Below are 22345 nucleotides of genomic sequence, written 5' to 3' on the forward strand. Positions count from 1 at the left end.
TGCTAGACATTTAAGCTTTCAGATATAAAATACTCTATTTCATTTTGAACCACTTGATATTGGCAATTGTTATTTGTTCTTTTAATACTGCACAATTCTTGAGTATGTTGAAAAGCTAAATGAAAATCAGTAATGAATTAAAATTAAAATGGTTCACAAATATAAATTTAGCCTTTTTATTTACTCTTTAGTCTCGAAATGTTTAGCCTTTTTTAATTTCAAAAAAGGCTATTTTAAAATTAAGAAAAGGCTAGAAAAAAGCCACGAAGCTAAAACCAAAATTTCGAGGCTAAAGAGTAAATAAAAAGGCTAAATTTAGCCTCAAAAAGGCTAAACTGGCAACCCTGGTCTTGAGTTAAAAAGTTTATGATTTTATAAACACTTGCAATACATAATAACTGTGGTAAATTTGTTACAATCGGTTATGAGAAATGCAAAAAGCGCTATTTTCTATCAGCCTTGGGATAGCTTATCACAAATTCAAAAACTTTAAGAAGCGCTCCTTAGCATTTTAGAAGAAAAACTCATAAATAATTATTTAGTTCAATAACTCTCATATTTTTGCCTTGACTGCGTGAACTTTTCAGATTTCGGCTTTTAAAATTTATGTGTTGATGTCAATTCTTTCTAACGTCTATAATAATTTCAACTTTCATAAAACGATTGGAGTATCTTTTTATAGTTAGTACTCATTCAAAAGTCGGTAATTGAATTAAATGATTTAATGAGATGTCGTAAATGAAGGGAAATTATATTTCGTTACTTTTACTGTTCTGAATTCGATTATATTAGCTATACACTTTTTCCATGGCTATACAAAATTTGAAGTTCTCCAGAATTTAGAAATTCCCTGTAGTTTGGTTTTTTAAACTTTTGAACTGTTAGTAAAATTTTCGATGTCATATTAAAGTAAATGAGTAGATTAAAATAGGTTAGAAATGCGTTGTTCATAAAAACAGGAATCATTTTTCTAACGATTTTCCTTAAATATGAACCATTCAGAATTTACGGAAAATGTTTAAATAATGTATGTAATTGTCCAATTTTTATTAACTTAGTCTTATAATTTAAGGTAAAAAATCGCATGAACTGACAGTTAAGCCGAAAAATATTTCTATATATTTAAATTTATATTATCGTCTATTACTAAAATAATAATGTACATCATTTTAAAATATCCTTGCTTAAAATATATTGATTTCCTTCGGAAAATGGTTTCTGGTAATACACTTTGATAATTGAAGTGCATACGATATATGTAAAAAATAAGTTTTTAAAAATCGGACAACTAATTAAAAATATATTTGAAGTTTTTTGGTTAGGCTTCAAAATATTTGGACATTGTTATCTCGTGAGTCCCTCCTTGTCCCACTCTGTACTCCTTAGATATTGGAATTTGTTTAAGGACAACTTGTTTGTAGAAAAGAAAATGATTTTTAGGATAGTACATTGAATCTGGAGTATATTAGATAAATATTGTAAAAATTGGTTAACCGATTTTAAACCATTTTTATATACAATTTAAACTTTGAACCTCCAGAAAAAACAAGCCAAAAAGAATTTAAAATGTTTGAGCCACTTCAAATTTTGTATGAACATTAGGGTGGGTCAATTTTTTTTGACTACTAAGCGTATAGCAAATTCCTAATCTACGGAAAATTCTAAGAACTTTTCCAGAAGAAACCATGGTTCTAAAATCAAAATCGAGCTAACGGTTTTTTACGAGAAGATTTGGAGCTCAAGACCTCTTTTGCTAGGAGACCTCGGGTATGTTCAATTTTAAAAATAATAATATTTCTTCGTTTGTGTTCCGATTTCAAAAAATTACATATGTATAGAATCTTCTCGTCGAGTACTACATATAACATCTGAAGCTCGATTTTGATTTTAGAACCATGGTTTCTTCTGAAAAAGTTCATAGAATTTTCCGTAGATTACGAATTTGCTATACGCTTTACCACGTTTTTTGGGCCCGAAAAAATTGACCCACCCTAAGAACATAAAGAACCTGTTTGAACAAATTTGGAATAGATAATGTTTGAGCCTTGTCGAAAATATTTCGTTCCTCCCAATATTGTTATAAAAACCTAGACAGAACCTAAGCAATACCAAATTTATAATTTTCAAGGAATTTTAGATTTTGTATTACCATTTAAAATTTGGGTATGAAATTTCAACAAATTTGGAAGAAATTGGTCAAAAAAAATAGTTTTCTCGCTTTTTTAATTGTATACAAATATTAATGAATTTTTAGGACTTTATTACTGCGAAATAAATTCATTTAAACTGTTGTGATCCAATAAGTAATTTATGTGAAATTTTTGTGTTAAATGTCTTTACTCATTTTGTTTAGGCCTACTTCCCCCGAATACAAGTTAAACAACTTGTAAAACTTCAAATTTTTTAAGGTACACATATTAAGAGTTTTACTTATTCTGGCTGTTTACGTACCTGAAAGTGTTGCTTGATTATATCCGTTGAGGTGTTCTCTTCAACATCCGGACCACCTGTAATAGTTGAGAGATCCACAAACAAGCATTTTGTTGAAGTTCATAAGCATTAAGGGGTGACACAAAACCAAAAAGCAGAAAAAATATGGCAACAAATACACAAAAGCACCAAGTACCCCCCCAAAGTAGTTAGTGTTTAAAAAGACACACACAGCAGCCGACATGCAAACATATATTCATTGTCAGCAATGACATTAGGTAGAACATTTTGCATTTATTGCATAGTAGTTGTATAATTGCATACATATTATCGCCAACATCATCATCGTTGTCATCATTATGTTTTGTTGCAAACCATAACAGTTTTTGTTGGTCATATACCCAAGAAATATTAAGAAGAGTTGGAGTAGTTTAAGGTTTGTTGCATTTAGAGAAATGCAGAGTTCCAAAGACAAGCAGTTAGAGAGAAACGTGTTCAAGTGAAAATTTTTGTAGAATTTAGTTTTTTGGTTTGTATTAATATTGTTGCATATGTTTGTTAGTAGTTGGGCCAAGTAGTTTGATAGATGATATTCATGTTTCATTTTTAGTTTATTATCAAAATGTAGAAGATTTTCCAGGTTTATTTTATAGTTTTACATATTTAAAGAAATTTTTTATGTTTAAGTTTTTTCCCCATTTTGATTATTTTACATGTTGTAATTGTATGTAGATTTCATTGCATCAGTAGTTTTGGTGTGGTGGTTGTTGTTTGCAGATTTTCCAATCCATTTTACATTGTCGTTGTTTTAGTTTTTATTTTGTTTCGAAAAAGTATGAAAAAACACACGTTGGAAATAGGAAAAAATATTTTTTTTTTTGTATTTTCATTATTTTTGGTAGCAGATAAAAGGAATACAAATAAAAAAGAAAGAGAAGATAGAAAATATTTTTTAATTAATTTTTGTTGAAAATAAGTTTCAGCATTTTCAGTGATATGTAGTCATGAAAATGTAAATGAAAATGTAGATATATAATAGTAGATTTTAAATAAATAGGTATACAGACATACATACATTTATATAAATAGTAATAGTAGTTGGTATATATGAAAATCGTTGTATTACCTTTTGTTTCCTAATAAAACTATTCAATTCAAATGCAAATGTGAGAAAGAAATGCAAATAATATTACTCATACGCTTTGAAGCACGATTTATATAGTGAAGCTGGTATGTTAAGTATGTAGTTTATTTAAATTAAAATTCTGTTTATTATACTGCTGCTTATTATAGAATTTGATAGATATTTCTTAAATTCGAAAAAAGTTTTGGGTTCTATATCTGTAGGTGTAATCTAAATTGTTGAATATAATGTTTAGTGTATTAAATATATTTGCTTAACTTAATTCCAAATGTTTGAAAGAGTTTTCATTCCATATCATCTTCTAATTTAATAACAATTTCAAATTAATATAGAGTTTATATTTTATTTATTAATTTTAATATTAATACCCTGATTGGTAAGTGATTTCTTTTAATAACTTTGGAGTTAAGGTAAGAACGATTTCTCTTCCTACTTCGATTATAAATAGCTTGAAAGTATGTGCTGGTTTACAAACGTCTAGTTTACTTTCGCAAGACTTGAGTTTGGAGATGAGAAAGGAAAGGAGATTGGAAAGGCCTTCCTTTTTTCTTACTCTGTCTTCTATAAATTCAAGACCTGCTCACGTAAACTTGACGTGTATGAACCAGCACTATGTATTGTTTGGAATAAAATAAGCTATAATGTACATAAATTGGTTGAAAATGTCAACGGTATTGGTTTGTTGTTTTGAAAGCGATGGTTTTAATTTTATAAAATCTATGCAATTCCAATGAATTAAATAACTTCTCTTAAGTCAAATTTTTATAAAAAAGTGAAAAGTCTCAAGGCTAACTTTGTTTACAATAGTATTTTTTAAGTTTTTATTGGGAGCTGGGTTAATTTGGTTTTCTGATCGAATATATTGTACTGCTGGGATTTATTTACGAATTTGATAATGGACAATTACAATGCGGATATTTTTCTCTAGCAAGTAGTAGTAGACCTCGATTGTCCATAAGACTAGACCGATACACTTCTGTAATGGCAAACAGACTACGTAACTTAAATATATTATTTAGAGTTTTGACCATAGACTTTGGCAAACATTTTATTCAGATTCAAGTAACTGCGCACAATTCTTATTGGCGAATGCCTCACAAATTTCCATGTTTGTTGGAATATACTGAAATCGATCATAAAGTTTCAAAAGTTGGATGGAGAGTGTAGATTTACTCTTTTCCTCACTGTAATGGGAATAAGAGGACGAATTTCCCATGGAATTTGGATGATTGATTACATGTCCTATGTTGAAAGTAGTGAGAACGAAATATTTATCGAAATACCACAGATTATATTGTTGTTAATCTATTGGAAAATGACTCAAAAATAATGTTCTATAAATTATATTATAAACATCTCATAGTATCGGACATTTGGAAGGCAAATATATTTTTTGCCGGCAGACAATCATGGCTCAGTGGCGCTTATCGTTGAACGAAATTGTGTTTTGATGTCTTTGGATCATGTTGCATATTATTGGCCATGTCAACCACGATATGTCGTTTCTCTCAATACGATAATTGTTGTTAGGATGCTGACTGACACTCAAGATTGTATGAGAAAATCAATAGTCTGGATACTGACTAAAATAACCATGTATTTGAACGCTGTATAACTTGATTTGAGAATTGTAAATTAAATGTTCATCTAGAATTTCAAACAATTTACAATAAAATTACGCGTCTATTTATGGATATAAATGGTGTCTGAGACACCACACAGTTCAATTTTTAAGGCGCTGAAGCATAATTTATAATTTGAATTGTAATAAATAAAGAAGAAAAAACTTAAAAAAATTTGACTTTACTTAATTGCAAAATTTTAGAAATTATACGAAATTTATCTAACTCTGAAAGAAATGTACACCTGGAACGTAAGATGAATATTAAATTACTACACTTATGGTGTTTTCTTTTCCGGCATAAATTATGCATTTATTCTGCCTTTTACCGTTCTTTGTGTTCTTTTCTGAAAAAAATGTAGTTTGGTCGCGTTCTTTTCTAATAATGTTACACTAAAACCCTGAATATATGCTACATGTTTCACCCTCAATTTTACCAAAGGGTTAGAAATGCACCACTTTTTATGTAAGCAAAAAGTATAGTTTTTTAATATCTAGAAAATTGCATAAATGGTAATGATTTTGTTCTATTGTGATCGTTAAAAATGCAACACATTATGAGGGTATGGGTAACATTTAATAAATGGTACACAATATATAGGCAACATTTTGTGTCAGAAAAGAAAACGCCATTAGTTAGTTCTTAGTAGTTAGTTCTAGAGCGTATGATTAATATTAGTTCATAGAAATCTTACAAAACATAGCATAAGACTTTATGTTTTTTGGAAAATAATTTTATTAATATATGTATCTTAAATTTTATGATTTCGTCATGACACAACAATATAAGGTACACTCATTAGAAAATAAATTCTCAATTATACAAACAAAAGAAACTATGAAAAAAATCAAAATCAAAGTTTGACGTTATAGGAGTAAATATTGAAAACTCTTCCTAGTAATTCTACCTTCTACAATTATTGTATCATGTGATTTCGTATAATACAACGATTTTCATTTTATATTATTCCAAATTATTGATTAAAATTAAAAAAGACCTATCAATTATTTTTTTTTTTTTTTTTTGTAAAATAACCCTTAATAAAATATTTTGTTTAAAATAATTTCAAAACAAATCACATAAAAACAATAATAATAATAAACTGCACTTTTAGAGGGGGGCTCAATAACTTTAATCACTAATTTAGGTCTAACAGGTATGAGGGTATGAATACAAATCTTAGCCAGGTTAACTAAAGGTATATTAACGCGTTATTTAAGACAAAAATAAAATAGATAGAGAAAATCTAACTAAATTTGTATAGAAAAGACTAGCACATTAATAAGTTTAGTTTATTTTAATAAAAATAAAAACTTACACCTGTTTAAATATAAACTAACTTTTGTTTTATAAAATAATTTATAAAAGTTTTAGTTTCTTTTTATAAGTATATTATTATATATTACTTTAAAGATATTTGTGCAAAATTGTCTTTATTCTCTTTTTTTTAGCTACAAATTTCATAAATATAAAAAACAAAAAGATTTGGTTCAAAAAATCTACAGCAACTAAAACTGTAAGTAAACGCAAAAGTTAGAAATTAGGAAAAATAAATCAAGAGCATAAAAATTATAATGAAAGAAAACACAGTTTTGATAGAAGCTTGAATTTTGAAACTAAAACATTTAGTTCTTTTGATTTTCTTTTTAGCATTTGATTATTGAGATTTAAAGCAACTTAAATAAACAAGTAACAAAAATGAAATAATTACAATTTAATGTAGTTTTAATGTGGGTTTGTACTTCTGAGTTTGAGTTTCAATTTGAAAGTTAAATTTTTAATTGACATTTTGTGATGAAAATGTTGAATTTAGTGGCATTTGCTTCAATTTTTGTTTGTTGTTGAACATGAACTAAATGAACGAACAATTTTATTTGTTGTTTGTTTTTCATTGTAAGTATTTTGATGTCAATATTCATCAATATGTTTGTTTTGAATAAAAAATGTTATTAATTGTTGGATGATTTGAAAGTGTAAAGTGTTGTTTTATTGATTTTAGTCATTTTTTATTGAAAAAAGGGGAAAATTGTTAAAAATTTCTGGTAAATTTTTTGTTGGTTTTTGGTTTTAGTAAGAAATTGATTTACAAATAAATAAAATTGTATGTAAAATTTGGGTTTTTTATTAGTTTTTAAATGTTTGAGTTTTTTTTTTTTTAATTTTTGTAACAAAAATTTCAGTGCTTTTGATTAAGAAAAGAAAACTTGAATTAGCGTGCTTTGAAAAAACTTTGTTATTTAACATTTTTTTAAATATGTTTTTCAAAAATTGTTTAATACAATATAAAGAAAACGAAATTGAATATTTAAAATTGTAATTTAATGTAATTTTTTTTTGGTTTTTTTAGAAAAGACAAAACTAAGCAAAATTTATAAGAAAAATTATAAAAATAGCAAACTACTTGAAATGAAAATTAAAAGAAAACTTTAATTAAATAGGATAAAGAATTTGTTTCAACAAAAGTTTTAATGTTATAAACAACATTTAAATTTAAACAACTCAATGGCGTTTTGTAACTGTTTTTTAATTATTATTTTTTATTGTAATAAAGTGGCTTTATTTCTTATATTAACATAGATCTTATAGTAGAACGAAATCAAACAATAAATTATTAAACACAAAACTAACCTAAAACTCCTGAATATGTTAAACAAAAAAATTAAATAAAATATTTATAAAAACACAGCTCTTTCTTTAAAAATGTTATTGTAGTTATTAAAAAAGGTAAAAGTATTAAAGGAAAAATGTAATAAAATTTTTGTATTTTTTAAATTTATTTATTCTGAGGGGAGTTGTAAAAGAAAAGTAAGAAATGAAACATACTTGAATAACCGATACCAGTATCTATGACATCTGGTATTATAGTTACTTCTTGCGGCATATTATGTCGATGATGGAATTCGGTCAAATTGATGGGATACGGATACGGTAGTATATCTTTGTAACCATGTGAGGAACCAGCACCGGGATGGTATATTGTATTTGTTGTTGTCGCTATCAACGGCGTATCGATTAATGCTAAATTCTCTTCGAAGATCTTTTGATGCAATTTCTCGTCCATGCCCATAACTCTAACTGCAAATTGGCAAAAGTATGGAAAACAACAACGAAAAAAAATATTGTTTTTTTTTTGATACAATGATCTATGATTTGATTTTTTGATTTGAGTTTTATTTTTTACACTTATTAAATACAGTTTAAATGATAGCTTTTTTTTATTAATATTTCTTTAGCCCTAAAAAGATTTTCTGTTGTTTCCTTTTTGAGAGGGTTTATTTTAAATAAATGTAATAAATTATATAAATATATATAAAAAAATATATGGTTTTTTATTTTAAAAAAATTAAAAAAAAATTTATACAAAATAAAATCATTGAAAAAAGAATATTGTAACAAAAAGATTTTTAAAATTTTTTATTAGAAAAAAGTGCTCATATTTGAATATATTGAAAAATAAATATTGTGCCTTATAAAAGTGGTGCCTTTAAAATTTAATCGTGAATACTTGCATAAAAAAATAATCGGTTGCTTTAAAAGACCGCAAAAGTTTTATGTTGTTTGTTTTTAACTCACCTTTTTCTATAAAAAATAAATAATAAATTAGGGTTAAGAACAATTTATAAATTTCTTAAATAATATGATGTACATATAAATAAAAAATAATCAATGTGACACTGAGACACATTTACCATCCCATTGAATATTTGAAAATAAAACAGCTAAGCAATCAGTTATAGCTATAGATCATTTCTCATAACGAAAATTATAATAATTTTAATTCACTTCTGTTTTACTGTTGATATTCATCAATATTTAAAAATATTTCCTATGTGCAACCACATTAATGTGCTACGTGCTTTAAAATATTCAAAAAATCAATTGGTTTAGATCCGACAAACCCATCACATATCTTAAAGTACACACATCGACTAAATATCACTTTTTATACCCACAATCAAAAATGATGTGGGGTATATTTTGTTATTCCGTTTGTAAACAAAATTGCATGGTCCTAGCGTCCAAGTATTTCCTTCTCCCGTTGTAATTTTCACGCTTATAAACGACACGTTTTCATGAGTCATGTTGTTGTCTTATTAAAGAGAATTAAAGACACAGTTCTCTTAAAACGTTAAACAACGTATCAATTTATTGGAGTTTTAAAACATATACACACAAATACTCAATTTAAAGATTGACGCCACAGAGATCAATGTAACAACTAGTCGGTCGTGCGAAGATCTAATCTCCTGGCCACGACACTGGTGAGCTAAATTAACAAGCTAAAAGTACCTGCTAGCAAGTACCGGTTTACTATAACCATTTCAAAATTTTTACAAGTTCTTTAACACTATTATTGTCAATGTATTTATATGGTTGCAAGGCCCACTTTAACGAACATAAATATTTTTAAAATTTGGTATGCAAATAAAATTTAACAGAAATAAGTTTCGTATAGAAAAAAAGTACACGACATAATTTGATGACGATTGGTCATAGTTCCCATATAACCCAACTTCCGAAAATCACTCTTGAAAATAAATTATTTAAATTTTAAGAGATAAAGTTTTTTGTTTATTTACTAAATGTAGAGTATCGATGGTAGAGCTTGACCGACTATACTATCCTACTTGATAAAGCATACAGAAGTAGCTTACCAAAACACGTCAGTAATTAAAAATCTATTACGAAATGAATAAGTTATGGTAATATTCTTTTATTCTCATACAAACTTGCGTGTTATATTTATTTAAAAATTCATAGCTGACAGTATTTAGCTTTAGTTCGTTAGCATCTTTATTTCAAACTACCGTAACTCAGCTAGTTTCCAACAGATTTTTAGACATCTTTTTTTGTTTAAAATGTAAAACTTATATCTGTCAAACAAAATCTAACAAAATAGAACTGTTATCTGAAAACTCCTGCATATTTGTTTCATTCACTTTTATATCACTCTGTAACTTATAATTATTTTTGTATTGAATATAATTTCTATACTATTTCATTTTTTCCTATGGGAAAAAGTAACTTAAATATCTTACTTCTACAAAAAAAAACCCTTTAAATTTCAAAATACATATGTAAGTACATTAAGGCTGGGTTAGCCGACCGTTGATGTAATGTAACCGTAATGTTGACTTAACGTAACACTTTAGTGCGATTATAGAACATTAAAAACGTGTAATATGTTTTTGACATAAACAAACAGCTGTTTGAAAGTGTTATCAACACAATTGTTTTAAGTACTGTTCAAGCGATTTTATAATTTTTTTCTGCGATTTAAAAAAAAAATTATTAAACTTTTTTGGTAATAGTACTTATATATAAACAGTATTTTTTTACACATAATGTATTCATCATCATTGTGAAGTGCTTCGAAGTGACTTCATATATGTTTATATTAACCCATTAGCAGACAATTATAAATATTATTTATTACCTTGTCATACAGACTTTATTTATTAAAGGTCCGATGACTTAAAAATTGATTAATATTGTATTGTAATTTATACTAAGGGCCATTATTACAACTTGCCTTTATGTTCGTAATAGTAATAGTTAACTTGAAGGGTACCTTTTTCTATTGCTTAAATTTTCACCTTTCACTATTTCGAACATAAAGGCAAGTTGTAATAAGGGCCCTAATTGTTAATTTAATTTGTCTATACAAAATATTAATTTAATATTTTCAAACTTATTACTTTCGACTATTATTAGTATACATTTTATAAATGCTTGTGTGAACTAATTTGTATAATAAGTAAATATTACCATAACAATAAAAAAATTTTGTTTTTAGTAAGAATTGTGCTAAATTTCCCAATTATTGATAAATTCACTGACATTTTTTATTGTGGGATATGCTAGTTCCTTTGTCCCCTTTTACAATGCAGAAATTGAAAGGCAGACATTTTTCTCATTCTCTTTTGAACTAACCTAAACCTGTGTAATACACACTGTACCTCTTCAACACCTCGCCTTCAAACTTCGTCTGTCTAGCTTTCAATTTCTGCATTGTAAACGTAGACTATGCGCATTTCACTGGTTGCTTAGGCCAGATCATCAGGAAACCTTTTCCCAAAAGGCTTTAGAAAAACTAAAGATATTGTTACGAAATTGTACTTGAATTCAAATATAACGATTTTAACGGCTGATTTAAAAGTAGCATAATGCTTTCAAGTAACAGTGCTGTAAAACTGTAACATATCTGTGGGCATTGTTAAATAAAAGCTTTCAGTTGATTTGATTGTAAGTTGGCAACACTGTATTCGAGTTCGAATAATCAGTTAAAGAACATTGTAGAAAGTACACCACAGATGGCGTATGATCTAGAATATTCGAACTTTGACAGTTAAAGAGCTTTCTAGATGGTAATGCAGTGTTATAAATAGTGGCAGAGGTTACAGTTGAGTGGAGTTGATCAGAGACGCTTTTCGAAGAAACATCATCTAAGTGCCTTAAAGTGTGTTGTGTTTGTTTCAAGTAAATTCGTGTACATTATAAATTGTGTCTGTAATTCTGAGAATTTATAAACGTGTATAAAAAACATTGTGTGGCTATTTAATTCTGTTGTTGTTGTACATTTTAAAGAAATAAAGAGTTGTTACAATTTTATTTGCAATCAAAAGTATCCGGTTTATTTAAAGGAAATAAACCAGCGTTTTGAAAAGGTTAAAACGTAACAATATTATACAAATCAAACTATAGAGTGAATGAGAATTACAGACACTCAAGCTTTATTTGTAAAAATAGCTTAAACAAAAAATCAACAATAAACAGTGAGTTTATCTTTTCTTACATTTGGTTTTTTATTTATGTATTTATATTATTTAAATATTTAAAACATTTTTAGAACATTGAAAATATTGTTAAGCGTTCTGAGCAGAAGTATTTTTTATACAAGACTTTTAAAATCAACAAGTTGACAACACCGTTAGTAAATGTCACGTTGAAACGTAAAGAAATTCTGTTTTTAACAGGTTCAGACGTTACAGTTACGTTACATTTTGTCACTATAACTGCTTTAACTACTTTACACACAATAGAAACGATCAGCTGTTCCGTTCCGTTAAGGTTACATTACATTACAGTCGGCTAATCCACCCTTTAGAGTGTCCCTTAGAATTAAATGTTTTGAAATGTTGTAACGGTACCCGCTGAAAACTTTCGTAATTACCTAAAATACCACCAACAAAAATTTAAGGTTGTTCTAAGAAGGGCAACCCGTGCCGACTTTCGATTTAGTTTTGAGGTGCATTTACAAGGGGAAAAAATGCATTTTTTTTTAAATTTTTTTAAATGTTTGCCATTAAGTAATTTATTTGCAATTTAATTTAAAAGAATCGAAATGTGTACGTAATTTTCGTTCTAATTAGATATAAAGACAAAAATTGGTTAAAAAATGTTAAAATTATTAAAAAATCGCCAGGACATTAACGTGTCTCAGGCCACTAGAACAAGAAATGTAGGAACAAAATTAACATATTTTGAGAAATATTAAAACAACAATTTATTGTTACTTAAAATATATCCATATTAACTTGTATATGAGTTTTTATCTTCATAGGATACAGTTAACCTATTCGCAGGTATAACCAAAAAAAATATTTTTTTTAAAGGCAGTTTCAAAACTCCAATTTTTAAAAATTTTGTTAAACAAATGTTAGAATTTTTTTATCATCACATGGGGCTTTATTGACAACATAATATGGAATAAATATGTGAAAAAAGTATGTCAATACCTCCTACAGTTTTTCCGTACCTGCGATTTAAATTTTGCGATTTGCGAGAAAAACTAATTTTTTGGCCATATTTTGGCGAATGAGCCCAATTTCCTTACTGTATTTTAGGTCATTACGAAAGTTTTCAGCGGCTACCGTTTCAACATTTCAAAAAATTCAATTCTAATGGCCACTCTAATGTACATATTACATTTTGCTTTCTTTCCACAATTTTAGCTAATCGTAAGTAAACACACTCATTCCAGGAAAAAAAAACGTGAACAATATGATATGATGGTACTTTATTTACATTTTTCTAACTCAAACATTTATCAATGTAAACAAAATAATTCCCTCTCCTCCCACTACAGCTTCAATAAGTGCTAAATAAATATTTATCTTTTTGTAAACACAAAGTGAAAAAAGTCATAAAGTTGTAAAACAATACAATAAACAAGCTGCTCCGTTGTCAAACTGTAAAGAGCAGCATGAAATGCGAACAAAGCGAAGAGGAAATTACAAATAAGATAAGCAGCATTGGAGACATAAAGGAAAACAGCAACTATGGCCAGATGGAGATAATTGAAACCATTAGAATTTTAATTAAAATATTAAAGAAATTAATGGATGTCTTTTTAAAGGTAAATTAGGAAACAAAAGAAATAATAAGTAGAGGATAAATATAAATGAATAAATTAATAAATTCAATAATGTCTGATGAAAAAAATATTTCAATGCAAAGGAGGAACCTAAATATTGTATGTATCTTTTATATTTGAGTTTTATAAATTTCATTTGTTATTTGGTATTTTAAAAGTATCTCTCTATATGCTGCTTTTTAACAACAGTTATCACTTAGAATTTTATTTTGAATCTTATTAAAGTCAGACTTATCCTTTAAAATTTACATCATCAGCAATAATCTCCTATCAAATCACAAAATCACAAAAATCAACATTTAATTACATTGTCCGAATGCGAAAAATCTGCATATGGGCAATTCCATGTTTGTACGCCTATAGAGGGGAACAGATTTTGCAAAAATAAGAGTATCTGAATAATAATTTGGTATTTATGTTCCATTCAGAGGGTACTATATTTTAAACAAATAATAAGTTCTTTCGAAACATTGCTGTCCAATGTTGCGAATCGTCAGAGGCGTTCTGTTTTTTTTTTTAATTTCTTCCACTAAACCAAATATTGTTCCTTTACAATTCGTCATATTTAAATAAAAAAAATCTTTGGATAATTTTATAATAAATAAAATTTAATATCGTACGTGACATACTGTACGTGACAGAATATATAGAAAATATATATTCGGTTTCAATAAACAATTTTCAAAAAAAAAAAACAATCAGAGTCTAATTCATTTCATGCTACATGCTAATTGGGAGCTTAGTTTTCCGCACAATCTTAGCTTAAAACATACCAATTAAATTAAAAAATAAAATATATTCAGTTTAAGCTATTATTTTTGACCTTAATACTTTCACATAGTAATATTTTAGTGTTTACTCCTATTCAAATCATCTTGAAAAAAAGTTTCAAGGATGGAATTGCCCATATGTATGTAAATCAAAAAGCTCTTATCAGATACTATTGCTTTCCTTTTCCAATGACAATCACAACAAAATCACGAAAACCTCCGCACATATAATATACAAATTAAGATTACATTGGTTTTAGCAACTAGTCACAAGATCCCAACACTTAAACTGTTTATTGACAAACAAGAAATATCCTTCCCAGACACAAAACTGCCGCACTGGTACAGCGTAAATCCTTTAGATAAACAAAAAGAGCTGTGTGATTGAATGAGTGAAAAAGTATGCAAGAAAAACACAAAACGAATTATTTTATCAGCATCTTCTTATTTCCACTTAAACTTTTCCAGCATTACTTTACCCAGTACTTGAGTTCTTATATTGATTAGACAATAAATTTAGTATCACAAGCACTTGCTAAAGCACATCGCACATTCTCATGTTAAAGCAGTGCTCGTCTAGGAGAGCAACACTGACTGTCATTGTGGGCTGTCAGTGTTTCTATAACAAAGTGCTGCAGTGAAGTGATGCTGTAAAATGGCAGAGTATGAAGCGTTTAGCAAGCGCCTCCCTTTTTCTGCTTTTGTTTCGATTAAACAACAACAATTTAATTTGTTCATCAGTGAAGGCAAATAACGATAGCAAAATTGGTGTGATAAGATAATAATATTCTTTACATAAGCATACATTCGTAGTTAAACAAATATACAGACAATAAAGTAATGAACAGTGGAATAAATGTATGAACATTTTAAGAAATATACCGGTATTTAACAGGATATTAACTTCCATTTAAAAATTGGTAGTAACATTATCGGAACACTTTTCCAAAATACATATTTCAAAAGAAGGTTTTTTTACAATAAAAATTTTTAAATGTTTAATTTCATTTTTTGCGCGAATTCGTTAATAGCAAGATATGTTTAATGTTTAAGTTTTTTTTTGAGTAAAAACTTCAAACTTACTCTTCATGACAAAGGCTTTAAGTAACTGAAAGAATCGAGTTTTGTCGAAAACATTTGAACACAGACATTTCATTCAGGAAGTGTGTTAGTTTTGCAGATGAAAGCAAATATAACCTTTTCAGGTCTGATAGGAAGTCTCGTGTGAGAAATCCAGGTTATATTTGCTTTTATCTGCAAAAATAACGGACATCCTGAATGAAATGTCTGTGTTCAAATGTTGTCGACAAAACTCGATTCTTCGTCTTCTATTAATAGCATTTATCAACGGCTTATCTCGGGCACCCCATCCATCAAAATTTGCCTCGCACAGAACCCGTCAAACCTAAATATTTTTCAACCTCATTCTTCAACTTTGGAGCTCTTAAATTGGGTTTTTCTTCAAATTTATGGACAATCCATCTCTTATCTGCCTTATTAAATATTTTATTTATCGTCTATTCTATTTTCGTGGTGAAAACTTTCTATAATGTGCTGGACAGTTGAGGAACTAATTGCAACAATTTCAAAAGTTAATTGTATTTCAAATGACGAATAGCGTATTTTCTTTTCTCAACTGAAGTTTGTTTTCCCATTTTAAAATTTAAAATCTTTTCAACTTATTTTTATAAAAATTCTTTAAAAATGACCTTAGCTTAGCGCCTAAACAGAAAAAAATGCATTGTAACGGTATTTCATTATCAGAGAAAGTGTAAAATACACCGCATCATTTAAGCTGTGAGCTTAAATATTCTTCGATTAGATTGGTATTTGTTATTTTTTCTTCCTCAGCATTATAACAGGATATATGTATATCATTACATTTTATATAAAATTTGTTTGATAAATTGAATGAACATTTGACTAATTTTAGTTTTTCTAAAAAAATTTTACCTGCATCAGATATGCTGTGAGTCACTGTATATGTGTCGCACGAAAGAAAAACAACAGATTGTTGTTAAATTTAACAGATTTCTTCAGATTTATGTAGGTCTTCTTGTTTTACATTTCATACCACTGTGCCCTGATGAGTTGCTGTTTTCAGCTGCTTAACCATTGTTAAAAACACAACACTTTCTAAAGTCTTCATGTTTTGTTTAGATGATTTTGCTCGTATTCTTTCTCACTCTGCCATATTTGCAAAACAAACACACACATACACCCTTAACAAAGATCATTCGAAGTTGAGGAGAAGGATGGGAGCGAAGTAAAGCTAATACTCTTACGTTATTTTCTATTGTTATTTTTGTTGATATTTGAAATACTCATACTATCGTTGTTGTTCTTTATTTTGTATTTGTTGTTAAGCTGATTGTGTTTTTTGTTGTATATATTGAAATCAAAACATTACCCAGCAGTTAAGCAAGTAGTCAATGTATCCCTTGTACACAGTAATTATTGGCTGATTATTTATATATTTGGTAATTTGATATGTATGTGCATTAGGCTATTTCGAATTGTATAGACGATCAAAACGTAAAAAATCGTATAGCAGAAACGCAATCTGCGGAAAAGAGAAAGTTTCCTCAAGAAGCCATAGGTCTAAAATCAAATCCTATCTTCTGCATTTCGTCTTTTATAAAATAAAAACAACTATTAAAAAAATAAATACTGAAATATCATTGAATAAAAGACGAAATGCGCAAGATAGGATTTGATCTTAGACCTATCGTTTCTTGGGGAAAATTTCTTAGAATTTTCCGTAGAATGCGTTTCTGCTATACGATTTTTCGTGAAAAAAATCGACCCACCCACCCACAGATAATTGGTTAATTTATACATCTTTAAGCGTGAAGACAATTATCACTTAAGTGTCTCTAAGTAATCTGGAGTGAGTAATTCGTACAAATTGGTTTTATACGAATTATATTGATATAATTCTCAAACAGTTTATTTTATTTTTGCTTAAATACTGCCATTCCCATGTAACCAAACGTGAAGAAAATTGTCATTTTAGTGTGTCTATGTAACCTAGAGTGCAGTTACTTTAAACGTTTATTTTGTACTGCACTTTAGAAAGTAGTAATTTTACTTCACCAGATGTATTCCAATGGAAAGTTTTGGTATTGCTTTTTGTTTCCAAGCAATCAGTTATTGTCTATGATATGTCGTTTTAACTGATCCTTTGAGGTCAATTAGCTTCAAAGTTAAAATAACTAGTTTTGTAGCTGATAAAATAATCAGTTGGTAACTAGTAAGGTAACTGAATCTATGTAACCGGTATATGAAGCGTTGACTACTTTGGACCAGCTATCAGACAGACTCATTTTAATCCACTTTCTTAGGACATACACGTGATAAAAAAAACTAGTCACGTAGCTAATTTGGTAGCTAGTTCTCTAAGTTTCCTAAATTATAGGTAAAATCACTAGTTCGGGAATATCTTCTAGAACTACTGGGTACTTAATAATTGTAATAGTAGTGGTAAAGAATAATATTTGAAATATTGAAATGTAATGTAATTGGTGTTGGTTTTATTTTGTTGATAAAGATATTATGCTGATGTTGTTGTCATTATTGTTTTTGTTATTATTATTGTTGTTGACGATGTTGATGATAAGACTTTGTGACTGCCTCACAGAAATACACCAGTAATACTCTATGTTTATTATCATGTAATTGACTGCTTATTGTTAATGTCATTTCAATTGTAGTTATTGTCCTTTATTGTTATCATCATGTCTATGTGCGAATTTCTGACATAGATTGAGAAAGACTGAGAGGTATATTATATAGAATAATATAAAAGGATAATTTTATTTTTCCTTCATTTTGCCTTTGTGTTAACACAGGAAGTCATTGCTGTTCTCATTAAGACGTTATTTAAATTGACAAGTCTATTTATATTGTTTTGTTGGTCTTGCTATTCATTTAATATTATTTATTTAGTATTTTCTGCGATTAGTTATAATGAATAATGACAGATAATTTTATGAAAAAATGTTATTGTGGTACAACATGGTGTATACTTATTATTAATTGATAGACAATTTGTTTTAAATTGGTTTTGTTATACAAAATTTAACTGTTAAGTTTAATGTCTTTAACATGGCAATAACTGCACTACTACTATATACAAAAACACTTTATAATTTCCAATTTTAATACGTTTTCCCATAAAATGAACCTCCACAATAACTTAGATATAAAATAATGTCACTTTTAAAAATTATGTACCACTACCTTAAATGTAAATAAAAATATATAAAGATATTGAATATACTGCACCTTGAAAAAATTGTACAACATTACAACACAGGAAAAACATGGAACTCTTTAAAAAATCTGAGCTTATCAAATTTTAAACACCTTAAAATCTTAGAAATTCTCAACTACTTAGTGCAAAATTATTATACTTCATTGATAAATGTTCCATTTTCCTAAACACATAATGTAAACATTTACTTCAACTCATTTCTATAAAAATAAAATTCACTTAAAATTTAATTAACGAATGTTGTTTTGCTTGTTATTAAAGATCTTAAACCTAAATATAGATTAATTTTTTTTATCTTTATCATAAATCTTTGTTGTTGTAAGAAAATACAAATTTAACTACTTACAAATTTAATTTTTTAACATACATATATGTATATTAGAGTTCGTTTGTGACCAGGTCACGTCATTTGTTTTTCGAGTATCATAATTTTTCTGAAGGGTTTTCTGCAAATAAAAATAATGGCGTCCTTTTTTTGGAAAATTTTCACTCCTTGTGGTGGTTCAAGGCACCTAAAGACGCGGATTTTGAGCACATTTGTCTGTAGAGCAAAATCGGCAGATTTCACCAATGGATTCTGCATCAAAAATTAATATAATTGATGTTTTTTGAATCCTTAAAAATAGTTCCACAAACTCACTACAGGGGGCCCAAATCGCATAAAAAAATAAAAAAAAAAACAATTTTTGTTTTTTTAAAAATGCACGATTAAAAGGCATTTCAAGCTTAGCAAAACGGAACCAATATTTCCATTCTATCACTAACCATTAAAAATTTGGTAAAAAATAGTTTAAAATTTTTTTTATTAGTTTGGCTTAGCAAAACATTTTTAAAGCCACATAACTTTTTAACGGGTTGTCATAGAAAGGAAATATTGGTACCGTTTTGATAAGCTTAAAATCTTTTCATCCTGCATGTTTAAAATATCAAAAATTCTTCTTTTTTTATTTTTTTATGAGATTTTACATTTTTAAGGATTCAAAAAACATCAAATGTATCAATTTTTGATGCAGAATCCATTGGTGAAATCAGATTTGCAATATATTCAACCGATTTTGCTCTACAGAAAAATGTGCTCAAAATCCGCGTCTTTAGGTGCGTTGAACCACCACAAGGAGTGAACATTTTCCAAAAAAAAGGACGCCATTATTTTAATTTACGCAAAAACCTTCAGAAAAGTGATTATACCCGAAAAACAAATTTTTGAAATTAACTCGAATGTATATAGAAAAAACAAAAAATGCTATGTCCGTTATAGTCTCTGAAACCATCCAACCCATTAGCTCCAAACCGGTTTCTTTGGAAAGGAAAATTCCTAAAGATGGTTTTAGACACCTAAAATACTACATTGGGTTCACTCGTATAGCAGGTTTTGGAAATTTTGTATGTATTTACCTCACACGATGTATAGAGTCAATAAGAAGGAATTTTTGGAAATTCGAATTTTAAGGGGGTAAAAATGCGTAAAACCGCGTAAAATCAGCATCTCTATATCTCCGGAACTAATAAAGCTAGCACAAAAAGTCGAACTTAATCTAAATTTATGCAAAAAATGAGTGGACATGTTTGTTGTACTTTTTGATTTTTGTATTTTGGGCGAAACCCAAGTTTTAGTACTTTTTTGTATCCCATATCTGAATTTTGGTACTTTTTTGTATCCCATATTCCAAAAAATTAAATTTAAATGGAATGATAGTCTTTCTAAAAAAAATGTATCCCTCTTTTAGTAATTTTTTTACAAAAATATATTTTTTGTACCTTTATTAATAATGAACTTTTAGCGTAGTAGCACCCAAATGGCCCCCGAATGCTAACAGTTGCTTAAATAATAATTGATATCGTTGCTTAAATAATAATTGATATCGAAATTGGACATAAAAAAGTTTTATATGAACCTAAATCTTAGCTTCAACGTAAAAAAACATTTCTAACTCTATTACAGTAAAGTATTCCCATTTATATTAGTTTTAAGAATTGAGATCAAAATATCTAGTCTTTTATTTAACTTAATACAATTATAATTTTCTTTTTCTACGAATTTATAACATTCTACCTAACTGTATTTTTTCATTTTCGAAAATCGTTTTAGATCAGTTCTAGTTCAGTTCTAGTTCAGTTCTAGTTCAGTTCTAGTTCAGTTCTAGTTCAGTTCTAGTTCAGTTCTAGTTCAGTTCTAGTTCAGTTCTAGTTCAGTTCTAGTTCAGTTCTAGTTCAGTTCTAGTTCAGTTCGAGTTCAGTTCTAGTTCAGTTCTAGTTCAGTTCTAGTTCAGTTCTAGTTCAGTTCTAGTTCAGTTCTAGTTCAGTTCTAGTTCAGTTCTAGTTCAGTTCTAGTTCAGTTCTAGTTCAGTTCTAGTTCAGTTCTAGTTCAGTTCTAGTTCAGTTCTAGTTCAGTTCTAGTTCAGTTCTAGTTCAGTTCTAGTTCAGTTCTAGTTCAGTTCTAGTTCAGTTCTAGTTCAGTTCTAGTTCAGTTCTAGTTCAGTTCTAGTTCAGTTCTAGTTCAGTTCTAGTTCAGTTCTAGTTCAGTTCTAGTTCAGTTCTAGTTCAGTTCTAGTTCAGTTCTAGTTCAGTTCTAGTTCAGTTCTAGTTCAGTTCTAGTTCAGTTCTAGTTCAGTTCTAGTTCAGTTCTAGTTCAGTTCTAGTTCAGTTCTAGTTCAGTTCTAGTTCAGTTCTAGTTCAGTTCTAGTTCAGTTCTAGTTCAGTTCTAGTTCAGTTCTAGTTCAGTTCTAGTTCAGTTCTAGTTCAGTTCTAGTTCAGTTCTAGTTCAGTTCTAGTTCAGTTCTAGTTCAGTTCTAGTTCAGTTCTAGTTCAGTTCTAGTTCAGTTCTAGTTCAGTTCTAGTTCAGTTCTAGTTCAGTTCTAGTTCAGTTCTAGTTCAGTTCTAGTTCAGTTCTAGTTCAGTTCTAGTTCAGTTCTAGTTCAGTTCTAGTTCAGTTCTAGTTCAGTTCTAGTTCAGTTCTAGTTCAGTTCTAGTTCAGTTCTAGTTCAGTTCTAGTTCAGTTCTAGTTCAGTTCTAGTTCAGTTCTAGTTCAGTTCTAGTTCAGTTCTAGTTCAGTTCTAGTTCAGTTCTAGTTCAGTTCTAGTTCAGTTCTAGTTCAGTTCTAGTTCAGTTCTAGTTCAGTTCTAGTTCAGTTCTAGTTCAGTTCTAGTTCAGTTCTAGTTCAGTTCTAGTTCAGTTCTAGTTCAGTTCTAGTTCAGTTCTAGTTCAGTTCTAGTTCAGTTCTAGTTCAGTTCTAGTTCAGTTCTAGTTCAGTTCTAGTTCAGTTCTAGTTCAGTTCTAGTTCAGTTCTAGTTCAGTTCTAGTTCAGTTCTAGTTCAGTTCTAGTTCAGTTCTAGTTCAGTTCTAGTTCAGTTCTAGTTCAGTTCTAGTTCAGTTCTAGTTCAGTTCTAGTTCAGTTCTAGTTCAGTTCTAGTTCAGTTCTAGTTCAGTTCTAGTTCAGTTCTAGTTCAGTTCTAGTTCAGTTCTAGTTCAGTTCTAGTTCAGTTCTAGTTCAGTTCTAGTTCAGTTCTAGTTCAGTTCTAGTTCAGTTCTAGTTCAGTTCTAGTTCAGTTCTAGTTCAGTTCTAGTTCAGTTCTAGTTCAGTTCTAGTTCAGTTCTAGTTCAGTTCTAGTTCAGTTCTAGTTCAGTTCTAGTTCAGTTCTAGTTCAGTTCTAGTTCAGTTCTAGTTCAGTTCTAGTTCAGTTCTAGTTCAGTTCTAGTTCAGTTCTAGTTCAGTTCTAGTTCAGTTCT

The 22345-nt window shown here is 28.5% G+C and overlaps 1 protein-coding gene across 1 annotated transcript in view; it reads right to left on the reverse strand.

The window, feature by feature from the left end:
• Gfrl (Glial cell line-derived neurotrophic family receptor-like) overlaps window positions 1–22345 on the reverse strand; it is a 290881-nt gene that overhangs the window by 47203 nt on the left and 221333 nt on the right. Inside the window, exons 8-10 of the mRNA XM_065502246.1 lie at window positions 8020–8271; window positions 4008–4022; window positions 2452–2507 (exon numbers count right to left, since the gene is read on the reverse strand). Of these exons, the coding sequence (XP_065358318.1) occupies window positions 2452–2507; window positions 4008–4022; window positions 8020–8271 (323 nt within the window). The remainder of the gene's footprint in view (window positions 1–2451; window positions 2508–4007; window positions 4023–8019; window positions 8272–22345) is intronic.

The sequence above is a fragment of the Calliphora vicina genome, chromosome 1 (assembly GCF_958450345.1).
Source record: "Calliphora vicina chromosome 1, idCalVici1.1, whole genome shotgun sequence".
In the NCBI taxonomy this organism is placed as follows: Eukaryota; Metazoa; Arthropoda; class Insecta; order Diptera; family Calliphoridae; genus Calliphora; species Calliphora vicina.